Source organism: Pundamilia nyererei, unplaced genomic scaffold (genome assembly GCF_000239375.1).
Source record: "Pundamilia nyererei isolate P.nyererei 1_Seehausen unplaced genomic scaffold, PunNye1.0 scaffold00112, whole genome shotgun sequence".
NCBI lineage: Eukaryota > Metazoa > Chordata > Actinopteri > Cichliformes > Cichlidae > Pundamilia > Pundamilia nyererei.
Window position 1 is genome coordinate 1,057,033 of NW_005187513.1, and position 23,078 is coordinate 1,080,110.

Sequence of the window (23,078 nt, forward strand, 5' to 3'; positions counted from 1 at the left end):
TTTTTTGTTTGTTTTTGTTTTACAATTTCCCCGAGCATCACAGAGTCTGACTTTCGAGTGAATTTGAAGTGATACACATTCCTGGCAAGACTGTAGCATCGTCACACACCTGAATGTTCCAGATCACACTGATCAAATGCTAGCAGCACCTGCCTGCTACTTACACTCTTAATTCCTATGGAGGGAGTAACTGTGCATTTAGATTTTCATTAGGCAGCCTGGAGTCCTGTGAAAACCCTTTCACGTGACTAAATCGTGAGTGAAAAGTACCCAGTCAACAAGGAGAAAATTTCTGAAAACCGGAAACAAAACAAGGCTTCTCTTCAGACACATTTTTATTATTTTTTTTTTACAGTTAGTCATTTCTAAAGCAAATAACCTGATCTTCTTGTCTTACTATATGAACCTAAGAAATGATGATAGATAAATGACTCCCATACCTTTTTAGATTGCTCTTTGACACCTTTATGATCATTTCACTTGGTTGCAATCATTTAGAAACTGTGCAGTAGACGCTTCATTTTGGCCAGAGGGTTTGAGTAAGCAATTTACTCAAGGGGCCACAAATCCAAGTGTTATATGCTGACTAATCTAGAACTTCAATTCTGAATGCCTTACAATTTACATTTCATTTTGTAGAACTCCCTCACAATAAGGCACAAATGCCAGGATCCTGAAACATTAGAAACATACCTTTTGGCGCTTTCTTAAATCTCCCCTCTATATCATAAAGGTCAGTTTAATTTTAACCCAGGTCCAGTCATGGATATTAAATGTTGATTAAAAACAGATACATAGCACTCACAGATCCACTCATACTTTGAGTCGATATTAACAGCACAAAACATTTTTAAAATCTAGGTGATTATAATAGCAATAAACTCATTTCTATTTATATCTCATTCTTATCCCAGTTTTCAACATTTGATAAACAGGACATAAAACAATTAGAAATGATCCATCCTTGGTATAAATATTAAATGAATAATTTAAGCCCAGCATTTCTTTTCAGTAGACTCTTACACACAAGACCCCAAAGCACAAAAGAAAACTACCGTAGCTCGTGTAGATTTTTGACTTTTTATTCGCTTGATCATTTTCTCCAACCCAAAGACAATACACAGCATAAATTGAAAATATCCCATTTAATAGTTTACAACTCTTCATCTTTAGTCATCCTTTTATATTTTCAGTCTGACATTCACACTCACCTTGAAGCCACAGAACTGTGATAACAGTTCATACGAGTCAAAAGTGAACCTCATGCCTTCACCCTCCCCCAACTAATCAGATACAGTTTTGTTTTCAGTCAGGGCAGGTCAGGAGTTCGGGTGTGTGCATGTACAGATTCGGTTTTCAAAATACAGCAGATGCATTTTTATTTATTTATTTATTTTTTTTAATTCAACAGGGGAAGTTCATGAACGTGGTGGCAATTCAGACGCTTTCCCAAGCCCTTTGCACACTGAATTCACCCCAACAACAAAAAAAACAAAAAAATCCAAAAAACAAAACGAACAAAAAAAGCAATAATCAATAAACCAAATAACAGATGCTTTAAAAACATCGAGAGCAATGTGAGCACTATTTCAACAACTCCTTATTGTACATGTTAGTACTGACCCATGAAGGTGGTGTGACAGATTTGTATAATTGGAACTTTTCTAGCACTTCAAAAAGAGTCTTAGATCGAGAGTAGAAATGGTGTTATTTACACTGGTTTTCACATGCAGCTCAGAAGCTGAAAGCAATTGCAGCCACAAATCATGTCCTATGTAGACAGAAGACATGTCGCACACCATCACATCCTCTCGGGCATGACTCTTTCTTTCTCACTCACACACACACACACACACACACACACACACACACCTCTGATGAGTACTTGATTCCATTTCTTCTCTTCCTTTTACAGTTACAGTGTCCAAAGCACTTATGTTGGGTTCATTTCCATTTGTAGGTTTTAAACAGCATGAATGACTGAATCATCAAAAGAAACCATCTAATGTGACGGACAAGGGTACATACTGGTTGAGTAAGACAATACAAACAACACAAAAACATTCAGGAACAGTAGGAGTATCAAACTTCCTTTCCCATCCCTTCAGCCTTCCATTTTGCACAGCTCCCCCTTGTGGTTATTAGCCAGCTACACAGGCTTTTTCCCCTCTGCCCCAGTTTTGTTTTAGTTCTTCAACAGCAGAAATGGATTAAAAACAAAATTATAAAGACTCAGACAAAAAGAATCCACCCACTGCTGTTCATCATGTCCTGCCTTGATTTACAGCCACTTAAAGTCTGGTTTAGAATAGCGAGGACCCAGATCGTTTTCTCTTTAACTGGTATATTGGAGATCACAAAGCGTTTACTGAAAGTTGCGCCATGCTATAATGGACTAAAAAAAAGGACCCAAAAGAAAGCACTGTGTTGTTCTGAATACAGCGAGCGCACAAAATATCCATCGTGGTGAGCTGAAAAACCCCTTTGTGTGGCACTGATAAGGGCCTTGACTGTTTGGGAAGATGCAAAAACAAGAAGACAACCAGGCAGCTAAGAGAGATCACACACCAGAATAATGAAGAAAGAGGGGGGGGGCTTCATTTCACAAAACAATTTGCAGATTGAAAAGCGTTTAATAGAGGTGAATTGTCAAAGAGTGCACATAAGGCCAGAAGGAAGAGCAGCTTCTTGGTAAATAAGCCGCTGCTCTTCCACAGGAAGCCACGGGTACATGAGGTGTTTGAGGGGCAGAGAAGCAGATGGAGCAGGGTGCCATTTCTGCTGCTGCCTCTGTGCAGCACTGTGCTTAGGTTTCTCAGTAGTACATCACCCATACAACATCTGTTAGGACAGATTTAACCCTTTTTTCCCCCCAACATCCAAAAAAAAAAACAAAACCCCATCATGTGGCCCAATGACTCAAAGTATCATCGTAAAAGAAAAGACGACATCATGAATGAAGCATGACAAATAGTAAATCATGAGCATGTCAATTGCATCCTTCTTAAGATTCTTTTTGTACATATATGCATACAATTATACTTTCTAGCTAATCTTTTTAAGTCTTCATGTGGGTTTTATTTAATCTGATCAGCGTTCGTTTTACAACTATATACAATGTACAGGCAGCAGATCAAATACCTTTTACAATGAATGAGTGATGATACAGGGAAGTCTTAATAGACTAACGTTGACTAGATCTATTTAGACAATATACATTGTGAATAATTGGAATTTTCTTTTAGAAAATGGCATCTAAAAAAAAAAGGATGAAAGATAGTACAAGAGACAAAAATTGTAAAAGCCCTCAATATGTACAGAAAAAAAGCCAATATAGCATTTGTCAACAACAGAAAAGAAGAAAAAAAGTTAAACTGAAATTATTTTCTCCATATACACATATCATAGCTCAAAAATATTTCCAAAGCTAATAGTCTCTCTGATTTGGTCACAGAAGTTAGAAGACAGTGAAGCATAGTGAAAATAATTACACAGCCTGATGAAGATATCAGCACAGCATCGTCACAGGGCTGCTAAGGTTAAGTAATGAGATGCACAAACTACTGTTAGTTTCTCTCATGCAGATGCTCCCCCTGGATTCTAACTTGTGACTAAGCAAGATGTCAATCTACTGCCACTGAAGGTTAACAGAAAGAAAGAGCATTGTGAGGTATTAAGGTTACCGTCCCCAACAGCATGGTCAGAATTCTGATTTGGAGAGGACGAGAGCAAAGAAATCATACTCCAATCATCAAACAAACAGTCACCAAAGAAGAACCTGTCCCAGTATGTGATTCAAAGTCACATTTTAAGTTTTGTTGACTTAAAAGGGGGCGTTGTAGTGATATTTGTACATTGATAGTTTGCAAAAAACACCTGAAACCTCGATGCCAGCTTAAGAAAAGTTTACATCTATTAGCTGCCATTATCTTTGTTTTTGTTTGTTTAGTCATCATCATCCATCAGGTATTTTAATGGGGGGGGGAAAAAAATCTGCCACACTGTAAAGAAACAACCAAGAAGATTAAAATACGTATGTGTCAAAACTAGAAAAACATTACTGCTGACATCCTCGTGAGCTCGTGAGACTGATTTGGGGGTGACTGATTTTTAACTCGTCATTAGACTAAGCAGTGAAAAGGCTAAATCAAATCAAGTGACATACCCATTCTAATCCACCGGGATCATTTACCCCCTCAGATTGAAAACAGGACCATCACACAAGCAGACTTACAAACAAAGCTCATACAGAACTCAATAAATTCAGGGGCTTTTATCTAGCTAAGTCAGAAAGGCACATCACTTTGATATCAGGCATAAATTAAGTCAAATTACTGCAGAGATAAACAGACTTTCACACAAATAGTGCCAGTAAGATGAGCATCCCCATCAAAGAAGACATGAAAAAAAAGAATTAAGGGGGAATAAAAGCATTCAGTGCATGTAACTACATTCATAACAAGCTTAATTTACATGTATGTGCATGGTGACCACGTTCAACCAGGGTAAATAAATCTGAAATGTAACTCATCTAGACTCGGGACACAGATGCAGGAAGAGTTTAAAAACACAAACTTATTATCAGATCAATTTTTAGGCCTGGATTATATCCACTCTAACGAATGAACACCCTCAGACGAAGCAAAGCAATGAACAGTTGAATGTTTTACGTTGATCTAAAAGCTGCTGCTTTACTACAGATGAGATAAGAGCTGAGCAGGTTCTATGAAATTAGCCACAGGTGATCAAAGTGAGCATCTTGGATCTGTTTGTTCTTAATGTGACAAACTAACGCAGACGATTCCCTATAGAAACATAGGATAAAGAGGCCTACAGTCAGAGTCGGAAAAGACGAAGTCCAGGTGTGATTGTGATCCTAACGATGCTCAAACATGCTTTAAGCAAATTAATGTAATTCAAAATGAATACAACTCTGACAAGTTATATCACTCATGATGTGGCGGATCAAAAACGAGGTTACCCAACAAGTGTGTGACTGCACTGAATAGACCTTTCTCAAAGCTTTTTTTTTTCCTGCTGCCTTTGTAGGATTGAAGGTTCATAGGTAAAACACCCAAATGCAAAGCCAATCATAAGTGTCAAGGGAGCAGGGTTTCCACCTGCAAGTCCAAATAAAACTATGGTTACTGCAGTGCTTATTAGTGGGCAACACTTTTCTTCTACAGTGACTAGAGAAGTAAAGTGTACCACAGTGAATGGTGTGCGTGTGTGCTTTTGTGGGTGATGTCGGTGCCGGGCAAAGGGTGTGTGTGAGAGAAACATACTAATCAAAGAGATCAGGAAACCAATTAAGAAAAACAAATAAGAAAAGTTCATTGATTGATATGTTTACCCAATTATTCGTGTGATGTCAATAGTCAATAGGGTCTTCGTAACATCTGCATTTTTCTCCTGTATTCAATGCTTTGCTGCTCCCCATGCAACTTGAGGGCAGCTGTCTGCACTGATGTCACGGGGGGCCGTTGGAAGAAAGGTGGGAGGTGAAAGGAAAATCGTTTTCATAGTTCCCTTGCTTGGGGCTTTTGAGAGCAACAGGAGCAGCTCATCACTGCCAGGACTGAGGGGGGAAGTTATTAACCTCAGCCAGGTCTTGCACAGCTGAGCCTTTGTGGGTGTACGTCAGCTTGATCCTCATTCGTAGTTGTTGCTGAAATTTGGGAGGGGTGGATGGATTTATAAAAAAGGAAACTCCTCATGAGGACAAAAAGAAAAAACAAAAACAAATATGTATTCGTTACAATCTGAGAAAAAGAAACTCACCTTCTGTGGGTTGAGTACTCTGATGACCTGTGTGACAGTTCCCTGGTTAAGTGTTGGGACGACATTACTGCTAGGGGAAAGGAGCTGCAGCTGGAATGTCTGACAAACAGAGAGGGGACGGCGAGTTAGATGAAAATTTAATGATACCACAGAAGAATTGGGGTCATAAGAGCAGCTTAAAATACGGACACTAGACAGCAACTGATCGATGGTCACTCGAAGCCACTCATCACCACTTTATGAAATTTATTCATTAGATAAGACGACTGTAAAATATTCCATGGCACATATGCAAGGTGGGTGGTCAACTTACACCCACTAGGCCCCCCCTTTGCAGTATGCGGGCAGAAACCCTGGTTTTATTTAAATCAACATAACCAGATATTACTTTAAGACTACAAAAACAAGAGCGCATAGTGAGACTTCACTTAAATTACACTCATAGGAACGTCAACATTAGAATATAAAAACTGTACATTTCCCCATGAAACTAACAGTATTGTTTTAAAAGCCCATTACTATGGAAAAATACTATTTGAAGAGTTGAGAAGTTTGAAGATAAATCAGGTAAACAAGAGACCACAGGGCAGTTACTAAAGATCCAGTAACAGCAACAGTTACCACAACATAAATATTAATTAAAGTACTAACAGCAATGTGTCATGTGATCTGAAAAAAATAAGCATTCCTGCATTAAATAATAATTAAACACAACTAGTTGAGAGTACTGCGGATAACAGAGAAAAACAGCATACCAAAGACACTGCAAGTCTATTAATAATTAATTCCCACTAGCACTGACTGCTCAGTAGTGTTTCCAGCTTACAGATCCAATATTTACAACATTCATGCAGGTTCAGCCTACAGAACAAGCACATTATTGGCACTGTGAGTTACTGACTAAGCCTAATGTCAGTGGAAACCCATTTACATAATGGAGCTAAATGAAAACGAACACTGTCGTGATTAGGAATTAACTACACTTTCGTCACATAATACCCGTGTTGGGCTGCTCACCTTTGGTACTGCAGCCTGAAAAACAAAATCGGTCATGTCTGCTTCTGTCGAGTTGGATGCGTGGATAGTGATAACCGCGATGTTGGGGTTGGGGTTAGCTCTCTCAAATGTAAAGTCTATTTTCAGGCCATTCTTGTTGTACGCCGTCATAGGAGGGATACCTATACAGAGAGGAGCAGATGATTAAAAAAATGTAGATGTTACAGTACTAACGCTTCACAGGTTGGGTAAGTCCAGAAAAAAAAAAATGACCAAGTGCTGTATTATGTAAGGATTATGTCATAAAATAGTGTATATGTGGCAGTGGATGGTCAAGGTGAGAAACATACTCTCACCTGCAGCTGCAATGTCATTAAAAAGGGGCGGTGAGGTGAGGCCATCCAAGAGGAAAGCGGGTTGGGAAGAGGGCACTGAGGTTGCAGGAGCAGGGGCTGGACCGCCTGGGAAGGAGGAAGCAACATACGAGGGTTTAAGAGGGCATGGACACACAATGATGACATGCAGAGATTACTGATGTGTCATTTTCAAGGGGTTTAAGGGGGCATTGCAGCATTACTGAGCATGTGTTGTGTTCAGAATTAACATGATTATTATTATTATCCAGTCACACAATCACAGAAAAATCATAACTTTAGAAACATAGCTGGAATAAAAGTGGCAAGTGAGAATGCTGATATACTTGGTCCAACATTTTGGGTATCTGCTTTGCTTTTCAAGTACTGCTGTAATCACTGCAAGTGCAATTTCTAGTTCATTAAGCAAAAAGTCAAACTCAAGTTTTATAGCAGGCTCTTAAAAAAATAAATAAATAAAAGGTGTAATAAATGTGTAAACAGAGTACTCTACCACTAAGTGAGAGGTCACCCAGTAGATCAAGCAGCTCTCCTCCTGCTGAAGCTGGCTTAGTGGGCACCGTGGTCTGAATTACCGGCACCACATCGTTACCACCCAGCAAGTCTAATAAATCATTAGCCTGTGGAATGGGGACAAGACATTAACATGATAAGTACATGTATACCATTTTTAATGATACTACAAAAATAAAATACTGATCAACAGACTTAAATGAAGCTGGTTCTAAATTCAATAAAAATATGGTTTCCTAAAGAAACTTAAGACAAATAGATCTATCCTGTTAATTGTTCATTTGATTACAGACGTGTGTTTTTCGTGATAATATAAAGGCTGAAAACAGTTCTTACCTGGTTGGTTGGCTGGGTGACGGGTGGTGGATGTTTTGCTTCCACAACAGACGGCTCAGCCTCCCCATTAGTCTGTACAATCTCTGTGGGGCCATTAGAAGCAGTTTTCTCCATAATGGGCATTCGCTCTAAGAGAGCTGGCCTATTGTCAGGGAACAAACAAGGACAAAAGACAGACCAAACTCAACCACTTGAGCTTTTTTTTCCCCGCCCTTAAATCTACTCAGTGCTACAATGTGCCCGTCACAGATATGAGTAATTTCCTAGTAAAGTAGTTTCACCTCATATGGTCGTATTTCTTGAAAAGCGCATTGTACTCCACAGCTCTCTGCTGAAGCTCCACATCGATGCTACTGCCATATATCGAGACCACCTTCTTGATTCGACTGAAACAAAAAGTGAAGGTAGAGCTGGTTATTACACAAACTTTATTTCTTACTTTATTTTATTATTATTTTCAAAACATGGATTGTTTTTCAAACACACTCGAGCTTAAAAAGTGAGACACAAGTGCTTTATGTATTATGACGCTATGTCTTGTTATTTCTTATTACCAATAATAAACACTCATATATTTAGGGTCCAGTGAAAACCCCTTCAAACTCTCTCAAAGGAAATGCTGCACCGAATAACACATGTAACCATCTTAAGATCATGTGACAGTAAGTCAAAAGAAAGACTTAGCCACTGTAAGTTTAAAAAGCCATTACTCACTTTACACTAGTGAAGCGAGTAGACAGCTTCATGATAGCTGTAAGGGCGTAACCCCGGGTCACAGGTGTGGACAGGTTGGACACCAGGAGGCCTTCCAGCACGTCCAGAACCTCATCCTCAGTCACCTTTGTTCAAAAAGAAAAGAGGAAAACAGAAAATCTCATGAGCAGGTTATTATCATCTTAAATCTTGTTTTTGTATATGCTCTTGAGATGTTTGTGTACCTGGATTGGCTCCTCCTCTTCACACTGCCCAGACACAAGCAGGTCCCCATACTCTCCTATGCACCAGGATGCTACCTGCACTAGAGGTTGCTACACAACACAGAAATAGAAATCACCCTCTCACACTAGTTTGAAATACCAAAGTTTTGTGTAATACATTCTATTAATGTATGCTACAAAAAAATTAATAAATAAAAAATATGGAGACATCACAAATCTAAGCATGACCCAAACAAGAAATGCTGCGAGAACTTGCAGGTTGCTACAAACACGGAGACGAACCTGTGAGATGTCATCCAGCAGAGCTTTGTAAAGTCTCTGTACTGTGTAGGCGTGCATCTCCACGCTGTTTGTGATGAGCTGGATGAGGTTAGGAACGGAGTCGTCTCGCACGTAGCTCCCTGCCTGGAAGGATGAGCAGAAACATCAATGAGAAACGCGAACAAGCTTTATTTACCTGTAGATCTGCAGTAAACTAAACCTCAGTTGGCCACGGAGTACTGTTACTAGATTTATTTGATTTGTAGTACTCAAATGTAATACCCAGAACAAACTACTAGTGAACTAAACAACAATCAAAGGACTTTTTAGGCATTAGAGTTTTGTGTATTTTACTTACGGTTGTCAGGACTCTCATAATGGTGTCTATGTGCCATCTTTTTGAAGGAGCATATCTGTAAGATAAACAATACACCCATTAGGCCCAGCAATGGCCTAAAAATGTAAATGTATTAAATTCAGAAGAGCGTCGACTGCTAGGAGATAAATGCTGTCAGAGAATAAAGGTCTCAACAAAGTCTGTCAGACGATGGATCACTCATTGTATCATCATACAGCATTTCTGTGCTGGCCATAAAAAGAAAGATATATACTAGATTTTCTAATTCATATAGATACATTTAACTTGTACCAAGTAGTACCAAACCAGAACCTTTCATGCTTAAAGTAAAGAAAACACACACAAAAAGAGAGAAAGTGAAACCCAGAAAACATGACAAGGTCAGTCAGCATGTGTTTTACACTTCAACAAAGTAGCAGTGGCTAAACTTGTAAAGTGTGGTGAAGTCTATATCAGTGCCATACTTCTCAGCAGCTAGAAACACTCCTGATGCACAGTCTGCTTTGAATTCAGGGTCACAGGAGTCCAGGAAGTAGAGCAGCTCTTTCATCATGCCTCTAATGTTGTTGCCGTTCACAAGCGCAAAGCTCAGTTCCATTGCACGTCTACACAGTAATGAAAAACAGACGAGGGTCAGAAAAAAAAGGCAAAAAACCCCAAAACAGCATGACATGTTAAGTTATGTGTAGCACCGTGAATCACCTCTTGATGGACACGTCCAGGTCTTTTAAACAATCCACAATGGTGCTCCGATGTCTCTGCACTGCATTGTGGTCCGTTTGTACGGTCTTTAGTAGAGATGTCAATGCCACATACCTGAAGTTGATTAAAGAAATGTCGACAGGTTTTAATCAAACTTTAGATAAAATCGATGGCTTCAAGGTGAAATACTCCAGGCAATTTATTTACCTTATATTTTTGTCATTGTTAAGAAGGAAGCGACCTAATATGTTAATGGCCAAGACCTGTAAGAAAGAAACAAGCATTCAGATGAGTTAAAAGTTTCAAAAAGATTCTCATAACCTTTTCCTAAAATGAACTCACCCTCAGTCCACTTTCAGACTTGATGTCCATTATAGTCAGTACAGTCTCGTACAGGATTGCATTGCCTACATTTTTACTCGTCTCCGTGTTTGTAGCAACCTGCAAGTATACAGACCGTGGATTTGTCAGAACAACACTTAATATGTGAGGACTTAAATCTAAACAATTTTTTTTCCAATTCCAACCTGCGCAAGAATGTCATTCATTGCTTCACTGGAGTCGTCATCACCCTTGCCTAAAATTCGCAGTAGTCTCAATATCCGCACCTAAGAAAAAGAAGAAGCAGCAGTCCTGTCAAATGTGATTTACTTTATTGTTACTCACAAGCCGCTCCTTGCTTGCTGCCATTTTCTCTCAACAGCCAATCATTGGCAGCAACTCAATGCATCTGTGGTCAAGACAACCTGCTGAAATTCATACCAAGTGTGAGAATGAGGAAGAAATAACTATAAACCTGCTTGCTGGTGCCAGCCAGGCAGAGTATTTTAGCAACTGCTCTACTCAGATTTCCCCACACAAACTTCCCAAGGATTTACAGAGAAAGATTTTTTTAAAACTGAAAATCCAGTGAGCTACAACTCTCTAGGTAAAAACGTCTTGCTGATACCAGAGTTCAGAGGAGAATGGCCAGACATGTCAGGCAACAGTAATTCAAAATAACCACTTGTTTCAGATACCAAGTACACCAATCACCTCTGAATATGTCAAACCTTGAAGCAGATGGGCTACAGAAGCAAGACAAAGACAAACAAAAAAACAAAAACAAAAACAAACAAACAAAAAAAAAAACACCATTTTTGCTGGCCACGCCCGTCCCTTTATGACCACACTCACGTTGTTGAATATGTCCAATGAAGAATTAAGACAGTTCTGAAGTCAAAAGAGCTCCAACCTGATACTAGCCAGGTGTACCTAATAAAGAGTGCAGTGAGTCTAAATTCTAATGATGGTTAACAATCATCATTAGATGATTGTTAACTGTTGTACCGGGTAATTGTATAATGAAAAAAGTGAGATTTACCTGCAGGAAAGGGTCACTTATGCCTGACACATCATGCTCAGGAGAGTATCCAGACATTATTAGGTTCTTCAGGATTCTCACCAACTGTGGAACAAGCTACAAAAAACAAAAACGAGAAGAGGTGTCACAATATTTTGTTAAACTCTCTGAAATATGATTCTTTAAATCATTAATGTGTGTAACACTACTATTAATGTTTGAAGTTAACGATTTCTCAGTTAAAGCAGCAAGTTCTTATGCAATGCAAAAGGGGTTGGGATTCTTGTTTATTGATGCAGAGCAATATGGTTAAAACGTGTGTGACTAATTGAGATTGTGAAATCAAAAACTTGACTGTACAAATGTATTGGGTTAGAACATCTGGCTTCGAGAGAAAAAGAAACTCTGCATACACACTGCTATGGTTTTGAGCATGGCTAAGCAAAGAGTAGTAGCACTAGTTTAAATTAATTCTAACATAAAGTGCATTAAAGCAGGAAACTTCCCATCACATTAATATCATCTATCCTACATAGTTTCAGTTTTTCAGGGCTTTAAAAACAAACAAAAACAAAAAACAACTGGTCATCAAAGCATGACAGTTTGGGAAATAGTTTGGCATCTTACACAGCACTAAATCAGAAAACTGGGTACCATTTTCAACCATGCCTATTAGTGTAATAGGGATGGGATACATTTACTTTTGTGTTTCACTGGAGGGAAGCCAGAACTTAAACTGATGTGCAGGAAGAACTAAAATTTGTGCAAGAGGCAAAAAACTGCTTCACAGGGAAACTCGAAATTAGCACTACACGGGCAGCTTACAACACCAACTGTACAGTGATAGCCAAAACCAACAGAGGCGGTTAAGCCAACTTCAAGTCGGCAGACAGCAAAGTTAACTAGCAGTAGCTGGCTCTCCTGACTTGGTGTTCTTAGTAAGGTGAAGAGCATAAGAACTGAGGGCTGACTGTGATGACAGTTTGGTATCACTGATCTGCCGTGAATAAAGGTATCTTCAGCCAGGACATGTGGCGGTGTGATATCCCATACTTTGTGTGTTTTACCTCATTCGTATCCTTTAAGGAACAGAAATTATAGACAAAACTTTGTTTAGCAGTACAGTGCATGCAAGCCCAGTTGTTGTATATTCTTAAAAATTAAGGTGAGAAGCTTGCAGCATGTAAATAAAACAGTTCTGAGATGACAGAAGAACTTTTTGCTTTCCAATTTTACTTTCATGCTGCTTTGCTACATCAAGCTTTCCAGGCCATTTCACTTGACAAGATCTTTTTTTGCAGAAGGTACGACAAGAAAAAAGAAAATCCAAATCAGAGTAGGATATTAAAAGGAAATTTTAAATAGAAGACTGAGTTTGTCCTTAACATGACATCCCAGTGCAACTTTTGCCAAACTCTTTCTCAAAAGTCAAAAATAGCTAAGAAAGTTACTGATGTCACAAAATAAGCTTCCAAGCCTTTTCACAGTGATATTTAGTGAAAACATTGTTCACTGGTGACAACACCTGTGGCAATTACGTGGAAACACACCAACCTGACTGCCTCTAAATAGACACTGATCAAATGAGTGGCTTATTTGGCAAAAAAATTCAAAAACATTCAAAACAATAGTGAGAAATGTATCTGACAAATGGACCAAGAACTCTTTATAAGATTCAAAAACACCGACAGTAATGATCACCGTACAAGTTAAAGAAATTAAAAGATTTCTAAATTAAAACACAACATGACATTACTGAACACAAATCTGATTACATTTGAGGTGACTGTGAGGAGTGATTACTATTTACAGCATGCACCAGCTATGAGATCAGAATGTACTCTTACCTTCTCATTCTAACACAATGCAGGAATTGTAACAAAGACAAATGACAGAAAAAATATGAGGTAGATGTTAGGGAGGGGAAAACTGGAAATCATTCACTTTCAGAGAGCTTAAAAATAATGTTCAGATCATGAGCATGAGGAGTGAGATCTCTGGCATAGTTTTGTTACACCTAGAGAGGGAAAGGTACAGTTGGTAGCAGTTGAAATACAAGAGGAAAAGACAGTGGTAGGAGATAAAAAGACTAAGACATACTCTGAATGTCGAGGAAACCTCTCAAACAGTTAAAATGCTTATCTAGCTTAGCTACAACAAAAGAAAAAGTGTAGGCAAAGGAAGAATGAAATGTGACATAGGCCTTAAGACAAATGCATAAGTAACTTCTTTAAGGTCCTTTAAAAAATAATCTGTACCTTTCTGAAGTGGGCCAGCATGTCAGGACTTCTTTCACACATCTCAGTGAGGAGGACAACTGATGTATGGAGAACACCTGGGGGACCAAACAATGACAGGATGACACCACTTTCAAGGAAAATGCTAGCATGAGTTGTTTTGCTCTATGAATCACCCATTTGTTACTACAAAAAACAAAACAAATCAGTATTTAAACACTTTGATGGACAGTGAGCAGTCACACAGAGACTCAAGTCAGAAAAATATGCCATATATGGTAACTGTAACAGGTGACAGCACCATGCCTCTGACTTGAATATATCCAACAGGCTAATCATTCCCTTGTGACCTTATATTATTGCTACAAGGCTGAAAACTAATCTTAAGGACATCAGTGGAAAGCAGTGGCAGCTGTGTTTTCAAGCCACACAGTTGTAAATATGTCACATTATAAAAATAAATGTTGAAAGTTAGAAACTTGGTCACATTATCGATTTGACTGGGTGCTGGCAACATTCAGACACATGGTCTGTTAACGATATGCATGATTGTGGTTGCATAGGAAAGTCCACAGTACCAATACCTGACATTGCTTTGTGTATGTAGAAATCTATCTTGCAATACAGAGCAGTAACTTATAAAATAAAAATACAACTGCATAATGAGAAGCAAACATTACTGCACTGCCACAAAATGTTAAGAACAACAACTTATTTTATCTGTCCTCGGGATTCCCATACACTTGTTTGCCATACACCTACGGGTCATTTTTGACCCGAGGACAACAAGGGTTAGAAAAACAACAACAACAACAACAACAACAAAAAAAGCCAAAACAACTTTTCCTTTGATATATCCTCTGTATGCTATAACACACAAGCCCCTGGAGTATCTGACAGACTCATTAATTCCACCACCCTCTGCAAAGGACGACAGAGAAAGGGCATCAGCTGCCCAGCTGTTATGAACAGACCAATATGACTGGCAGGAAAGAGGACACACTCCGTTTTTGTGCAGGACAACCGCATTTCCCCATGAGCCAGCAACTGCATCCCGACAAACCATTTACACTTACCGTGGTTCTTCTCGCTCAGCAGGTTTTTTGTTGCTGGAAGGAACATTTCCATGAGTTCTGGGACCTTCCTGATGACATGTACGGCGCACAATGCCGCCTGTAGACAAATATACAAATATTTAAATAAGATATGCTGAAGCCGTTCACACAATCTCTCCTTTTTTTTTAAGTGTTGGGTGTGGTGTTAAGTGCTCAGCACACATACCTACCTTTCACCCCCAACACATTATTAAAGTAGTAATAGTAGATAATTAAAACATGACAAGAGTAAAGCTCACCTTTTTCCTTAAGTAGGAGTTGGACGTTTTAAGCAGCTTCTCGACCTCTCCTGCCAGGTCACGACACATTTCTGAAGAACCCATGCAGCCTAAAGTACACAACGCCAGGCCCTGGACATACTGTGTGCTGTGATTCAAATCACTGGTGTGGGAGAAGAGAGTCAAATAAGTCATGGAAACAAAGAGTCACTTTATATGCTATACCAGAGAGGAGCATATGAATACTTCACAATCTTATGAAGACTATGAAGAAGTCGATGAAGAAGGTTTTCAACTGTGTTCAGGGGACCATAAACTCATATTTTAAGTACTGGACTAAAACTTTTTTTATTTTTTTTATTTAAGTGTGCGTGTCTTAACCCAGTGTAGCCTCCACTTACTTCTTAATGCAATTTGTCATTAGGAGATGGACATCCTGCCTCTCGTCCAAAAGCAGCATAGCTCCCAAATAACCTATTCGTTTGTCAGTGAACTTCTGAGATGCAATCAGCTTCAGACACTCCAACTAAAAGGAAAAAAACCACATCATCAAAATATTCAGAGGTGCAAACTTAAAACTCCTTTGCCCCCCCAACATAACCAAACATACCTGTCCAAAGTGCGCTGGGTAGCCCAACATGTGCATATAAAGCAACTTTGCGACATTTCTGCAACGGTACGTATTGTCTTCCTCTCTAAAGGACGAGCGGATAGCAGCACACTCTTTCTGGATCATCTCACGCTCCTCTGCCTGGGTGCGTGCTGTCCGGATAGTCCGGATCAGCTCCCGCAGTCTGATCGGAGCTGGCATTCTCTGGAAAACACAAAGAAAGGAAACCAGTTGGCATCAGGACAGACTTCACTAATGGAGAAAAGCTACAATTCTGAAATTTAAGACAAATATAGAACTCTCCAGTCTGCAGCATGGTATGTCACTTTTTTTTACCTAAAATATGACAACGTATACTAGAAACCAAGAAAGGGTTTTAGCTGCTGTGCATGTAGGCAGAAATGTAGGTTTTACAGGTACCAATCAACAGTCTAGACTTCACTTCCTAAAATGTTCGCTGAAACTACAATCATAAATTTTACTTGGGTAGCAAGAATAACAAAAGGATTTTATGGTTTTAGGAATAAAAAGTATTTGTCAGTTTTCCAGTAAAACAGACTAATTAAAAAAAATCCATGTTGTGTAAGATTTGACTTTAGGTGGAAACTGTCTCTTTTGTTTAGATCTTTAAAAAAAAAAAAGAAAGTGCAAAGGCAAAGAAGAAATGGTGAAATTCAATCCTTGCACAAAGAAGCTTCTAAGCAAACACAAGCTACAGAAAGATGTTTAAATATTTATGAAGGCACATGCTTGCTTGAAAATCAACTTTTATGTGTTTGCATCTACCAATTATTCGAAACTACACTTTACCAAAACAGATCCAAGAGCTACAAAGATGAAAACATGAATTGCAAACTGCATGTTAAATGGACTCTTCGATGAGGCAAATCTAGCACTAATATGAATATTACAAGAAAGCTGTGAGCCAATGCAACAAACCTCGGGGAAGCTTTTGCCATCCTCTAGAGGAAACTCACCCGGATATTATCCATACTTTATCAAGTCTACTTTCATTTTATACAAGCACAGAACACCGTTTCGTTGGCAGGGTCTGAGATTTTTTTAACATGTTAGGAGAGAGCTATTCCGGTCTGTACCAGTGAGTAAATTATCTTAAATGACCGGGGTTTAATGATTACTACAGCACAGAGACTGAGAGCAAAGTCAGTTAAATTTATTTAATATGCAGCCCAGCAAATGTCAGGTTGTTGGAGCAGACGGGAGGCTTGCAAAATGTGCTCAGCCAAATTGAATTTAACACAATAACATTTTAGAGAATATTTAAGTTAAAAACCAAGTTTTTAACTAGGTTTATTCAGGTAATTTAACTAATGACAACACATTTCTAACATCCACCTTAATTTTAACTGTCAAATAAACTGGAAAGTTATTAATTGTGGTGTTTTACTGAGCAATAGGTACATTTTGTCTCCCATCTAATGGAAAGCTTTTATGTAGTAGGATGCAGGACATAATTAAGCTGCTACTGCAACAGAAATGATGGTAATTACTTGATGAGCAAAGCCATAACTCTATCCAACTCCAGCTATGCAGTGCTGAAGTGGGAACATAATGCACTCTGACATATGAACCAGAGCAAAGAGCTGATGGCCTAGCAGATCCACAACATTTTTCAGGAACAATCTCACGTATTGGTTGTGTTGCACACAAACAGTGACTTCGCCACAGTTCCATACAATTTATACCAGCACTGAGGGCATGAGTAATGCAATATTCCACATACAATACATGTTGCCAGAGGCATGCACTGAGGCACCACTCCTGTTTTTCAGACATAACCTTCACATCAGCACTGGTTCAGGAGAAGTTGTCAAAATCTGGAAAAAAGAAATCTGAGTTTTTCCTTCTTTTGCTCCAAAGTTTTTTTCAAGACAAACTCATTTTCCTCACGGTCTCTTTGAAAGCCTCATTCAAACTGATACAACATTTCCCTCAGTATAATCTGTAAACAAACTTCTGTACAGATACAATATTATACTAAAAAAAACAAACAAACAAAAAACCCACATGATCGTAAATTCGTGTTTTCAACCCTGAAGCTACAGAAACAGAGGTGCATGACCGGCCAAAACACAAAAGGACAGTTCGCGCCAGCAGATGACGTCACTTTTGGTGTGCACCGCTATTGCAGAAGGTGAGAACAGCAAGTTTAATGAGCCTGTCAGTCCTCTAAATGTGCGACTGCATCGATTAGTGCTTTATAAAATAATGTCTACAACCTTAACCGAGTAGCATACAGTAAAAAGATGGTTAGAAGTCACAGGCTTTCCTTGGTTTTATTGTCTAGATCAGCGATTCCCAAAGTGTGGACCAGGGACCGCTGCTAGGCTGTGAAGGCACTGCAGGTGGACTGCAGTATAAGTAAGTGAATTAATTTAAGTCGCACTTAAGTTTGTGTCCAAGTGGTAGGTTTGTCACACATTGGCCTGCATATGACTGGTTAGCATTACCAATTTACAGCCAACACCCTTTCGCTTATTTTTGAAGATTTGAGATCGGCTGGTTTTTAAGTGGGCCACAGCACTCTTGACTTTGGAAATAGCCGATCTTGATAAGCACAAGGATTTTAATAACATTCACAAAACAAAAATGATTATATTTTTGTTTCATAAACAATCTCATACTAGCAGGAAAAAAAGAAGTTTTATAAAACAGTGACACACAGTAATTTAACATATTTTTTTATTCATTTTGTAGTCAAGAGAGAATTTATCCCTCAGAGGCAATTACTGCTGTCACGATAAATATTTGCTTTTGAGTTTTTGACTTTTTTCCTCCTCAAACATCTTAATGAACCATAAGTGACACTGTATGAAACAAGAAAAACAGATCAACCGTGTGGCTCTATTAAATCATTACACGAACACATAATGAAATCAAGCCTCTGATTTATCCACAACAGCTCTGTCATGTCTTATGGAAATCTTATGTTGTCAGTGTAACAAGAAATGTACAATCTCTGACTGTTTAGAACAGGCTTTTATGTAACCAAATACAAACTTTACATCTGTCTACAATATACCTGATTACATTGGCCAGTATTCAGCGGAAGCTAGATTTTTTTCATCTGAATGAATAAAGAGGGGCGGAAAAAACTCCTTAACATTTCGTTATTAACGCTAACACTTGTGGGATCAAAGGAAATCCTCTGAAATTATGCCAGTCTGAAGGAAATAAGGATACACACACACACACACACACACACACACACACACACACACACACACACACACACACACACACACAGGAGGAATGAGAACATCCTTTGCTGAGTAAGGTGGTGGCTTGTGGACAATCTAAGAATTCACTTTGATCAAAGAAGAATAGGAAGGGTGGTCAGGCAAGGCCACACTTTAATAAAGCCAGAGACTTACTGTTCATCTTAACACCGTTTAAATTACCTGCACTGAATGGACCCAGTGTTGGGCTCCATTAATCATGGCTCCCCGACTCTTGCTGTGCTCATAATCAAATGTGTACACATTAAAGAACGTAAATCCAGCCACTGCTGAGAGCTGATTAAATTACAGTTTCACATTCTTGCAGTTGCAAAACAGCAGCACATTCTTCTACAAACAAAATATCAATTTTAATTGCAAATTACTGACATTGCCTTCAGATGAACAGTGTAGTTTGCCTTCTCATCCACAGATGAATGTGAAACTGCGGTGGGGAAGCAAGCTTGTTCAACACTTGTCGAGCGACAGCTTTTAGTTCACTTTATTGTTCCTCACTACAAAGACCAAATTTTGTAAAATTGTTTCTGTTCTTATCAAAGGTTTTTGGCCTTAAATGAGTTTCGGGAGGCTTAATTCACTAAACAACACTTTGTTTTTTCCTTTATCAAATAACCAGAAATAACAAGAAAATGGAGCAACTTCTATTTTGTAAGGCAACAACCCCTCAAAGGCCCATTTCGAGCTAGGATAAACCCTGATAATATTTATATACAAGAAGAACAGCTGTTATACTGCATCCAAATTGCTTTGGACATTTTTACACTCCTCAGACCATATAAAAGCCTAACACTATGAGTTATCACATGCATCTGCTGACATGTTTTGCATACACTGAAACATTCATAGAAGAGCTAACCCAAATCTGTTTTCAAAAAGCCTGACAACCAGCAACAGGTTAAAAAGCACGTAACACTTCCCATTTACCACAGGGAGCAGTCACCCTGTCGAGACACAAAGAACCACCTTTTTTTTTTTTGTGGTTTTAGATTATATTCCTAAATGCCACAAGCACTGTATGGGTAGAAATAGAAAGCATGATGTAACATCCATTTATGCTGTCCTAAGAACTGCACATTTAAAGTAGACAAAAAGGTCAGACAGCTCCAAAAAGAACTATATACAGAGCTGTGACTGGCAAACTTTGGCAGACTGCATAGGGTTTTTGTTTTTTTTCTTCCTCTCACCATTCAGCTAGACATCAAGACGTTCTAAATTAAATAATACCAACACAGACTATTCTACTGCTTCTTTTATAACCAACTATAGATGCTCGGCTTTACAGAGCTACAAATAACTAAACACTGAAGTTCAAACGTGAGTATCAGCTTTGACATGGATTACATTTACACCTTGGTTCCTATGTGCACATTCAAATGTTGAGTACCGTACTTGTGTATGGGGAAGAAGCACTCGTAATAGTCAAAATATTCTGTCGGGTGTTTTACATGTACTCACTCCAGACCTTTATGGTTTTCCAGATTTTGTTTTCCTCTCTTAGCAAACATGCAGAGATCAGACAGATCAAAAAGCCTGCCGATTTCTACATCTATGTGCAACTGCAAATAGTCATTTTACTGTTGCAGCTACCACGCCTTTCTTCTACCACTTAAAAGATCTTAACCTGCTGAAGACAACACTGAAAATAGAGAAATTGCTTTTTTTTGACTGAGGATCAAAAGAGCCATCAAAGAGCCAATAATGAGATCAACTTTAAGTTCAGAGACTCTGAAGGCACACAGGAGATCTACAAAGGTCTGTGTGTGCCTTCACCATCAGTTGGAGTCAGTTAAGCTAAGCACTTCTTAATTTAGCTTTGTCAGCCTGCAAATTGACAAAGCCTGCTGGAAACTAGCGCTGCTTAGAACGGGTCTTTGGTAAGCTTTTCCTGCTCAAAACTAATCAGAGGCAAAATGTGCAACAACCCCAATGCTAAAATGAGGAGGAAAAAAGACAAAATAACAAATGGCATTTACAGTACCTTATTTATCACTAAGTTTGTGCGGCTATTTACTTAGGGTAAAACCATAAAGACTAATCAGTTTCTGTCCAAACAAGACACAGAGACAGTGCTAACTCACTCAGTACTTAGGTTGGCCAAATGACATTGATGTGGAGTCAAAATGAATCCTAAACTGGAAACCAAACCAAAAGATCTTAAATAGCCCTGAGGCAAAGCCTGGAGCTATCTGATTTCACATTGTGTGGGGCACTGATATGCAGACACAGTGATCATGTTAAGTTGTTTCAGTGCTGTGTGATTAATGCACGCTAACCCTGCTTATAATGCACCTGCTCGAGTACATTTTATGCATGGCATCACTGCCATTAGAGGTAAAGGTTAAATGTTTTTAATTAAGGTCATAACTGCATGTTTCAAGCACAACATTATGCGCCGTTCTATAATAATGCATCCTGGCTATTCCTTTGCTACAACTAAATATGACTTTTTAATCATTAACTCTCACCTAACTACAGCTAATAACAATAATAATAATCTACCCCATATAACAGACAATACATGTGAACAGAAAAGGTAATGCAGGACAACATACTGCATATTTAGTTTTATAAAGTGAAGCCAGTAGGAACTGAATATGGCTGGAATCTACAGTACTGCGTGTGACTTGACTGTGAGGAAAGTAAAATTATACACTTAACAGGTTGATTTTCATTAGGCCTTCAAACGTATCAGTACAGTTGGTCCGGAATCCCTCGAAAGCCCACGTCAAGAATACAGATAAAGTAAACTGCGCGTCAAAGGCGTTGCAATACACTTGGCTTGTAGTTTATCAAGACTGGTTTTGTGTGTCGGTGCCACAAACAGTGGACCTGAAGAGCTTACTTCGACCTAAGCTTGTGGAGGCGTAATTTACAGCTCCTGTCAAAACCCGTAGAGAAATCACCCATACTGTACGTCACCTCATTTGCTCACTTCCTACTTGCACCTGACTTCCTTAACACTTACATGTAAAGTGATCCTGGAAAATGAATTAAACTTGGACGTTGATAACGCAGTTATAAAAACAAAAAAAGCGCGTGTCTAGGTATTTTCTTCTCATTTAACAGCTTGTCAACACTAATTAACCATCTCACGAAACTGGACAAAAACCCAAGTCCACGTCCTCAGAACACCAAGCTAGCTATCGTTAGCTTCCTTGGTATTTCAATTAAACGCTAACTTATGGATTAAACGCTTACAGTTGGTTACATATTAGGAAAGTCTAACTGTATTAATAACCACGCCGTGAAGTGTCACATGTTTAATATGACTTAGAAAACGCAAATCACACCTCTGAAGAGCCAGCTAACAACTAGCTAATTTAGTAGCATCTTAAAAGGGCAAGATATCATGATGACACTACAGGAGTAGCTTCATCTTAGCTGGCGCTGTATTACATTAAAGTTTACATCATCAGCTGTATACAATCAGAGGCAGGCCATTACACCTGACTCTGATCGCCGATTGATCAGGACATAATGCAGTTTAGGCCTTCTTGAGGCATTTGGATTATCAAGCTAACGTAGCCACCTGACCATTAGCTTGCTTCTTCATTACCTTAACCGAATACTCTCTGAATTAAATGCAACTTGTGCCCGCTAGTTAGAAAGACAGGAAATAATACATTGTCACTGCGCGTTGCCTTGATGACTTTGATTTAGTGGACACAGCATACTGCTGAGCTACACATCCCTAGTGCAGCAAGACTATAACTATGCTAAACATGCTAGCTAACTTAGCACAGCCCCGGTGCACTAAGGGCTGCGACTTCCTATGCAGCGCCACAGTGACAGTTGTCAACGTAAATACAGTCAAACCGCGGACAACTACTCACAGGCAAAGCCATTTCCCCAAATTTATGCCGACATATTGTTGCTAGGATGTACTTACTAGCCGTAATGATGCCAGAAAATGACTGAAATCGTCTCTATTAGCAATGGAGGGAGGAACACACTAGACATGCAAAATGGTGGCTACTCCAGCCTCAGCACATCTACCGCAGGCGGAGGGTTACACTGACAGATCGCAAGGGGTTCGC

The 23,078-nt window shown here is 39.0% G+C and overlaps 1 protein-coding gene across 4 annotated transcripts; it reads right to left on the minus strand.

Annotated features, from left to right (window-relative positions):
* Nucleotides 1–3,053: 3,053 nt before the first annotated feature.
* ap1g1 (adaptor related protein complex 1 subunit gamma 1) lies at nucleotides 3,054–22,988 on the minus strand. 4 transcript variants are annotated; one of them, XM_005741612.1, is made up of 24 exons: nucleotides 22,931–22,988; nucleotides 15,782–15,985; nucleotides 15,573–15,697; nucleotides 15,193–15,334; nucleotides 14,915–15,011; nucleotides 13,860–13,936; nucleotides 13,449–13,457; nucleotides 11,623–11,718; nucleotides 10,787–10,867; nucleotides 10,602–10,700; nucleotides 10,467–10,522; nucleotides 10,260–10,373; nucleotides 10,022–10,162; nucleotides 9,558–9,612; nucleotides 9,221–9,343; nucleotides 8,939–9,028; nucleotides 8,715–8,839; nucleotides 8,282–8,386; nucleotides 8,001–8,142; nucleotides 7,645–7,771; nucleotides 7,134–7,238; nucleotides 6,799–6,959; nucleotides 5,782–5,880; nucleotides 3,054–5,668 (listed from the first exon to the last, which is right to left on the minus strand). In XM_005741612.1, exons 2-24 carry the CDS (start codon nucleotides 15,980–15,982, stop codon nucleotides 5,567–5,569), a joined length of 2,472 nt encoding a protein of 823 aa, XP_005741669.1. In that variant the 5' UTR covers nucleotides 15,983–15,985; nucleotides 22,931–22,988; the 3' UTR covers nucleotides 3,054–5,566. The 4 variants fall into 4 exon arrangements, with proteins under 4 accessions (XP_005741669.1, XP_005741667.1, XP_005741670.1 ...); XM_005741610.2 differs by lacking the exon at nucleotides 22,931–22,988 and adding an exon at nucleotides 22,875–22,917; XM_005741613.2 differs by lacking the exons at nucleotides 7,134–7,238; nucleotides 22,931–22,988 and adding an exon at nucleotides 22,875–22,918.
* Between the last annotated feature and the right edge of the window lie 90 nt (nucleotides 22,989–23,078).

Coding starts and splice junctions, on each gene's coding strand:
- ap1g1 (XM_005741610.2), bottom strand. Junction 15,698..15,781: donor ACCCAGCGCACTTTGGACAG/GTATGTTTGGTT, acceptor TTTTCCTTTTAG/TTGGAGTGTCTGAAGCTGAT. Junction 5,881..6,798: donor TTCAGGCTGCAGTACCAAAG/GTGAGCAGCCCA, acceptor TCTGTTTGTCAG/ACATTCCAGCTGCAGCTCCT.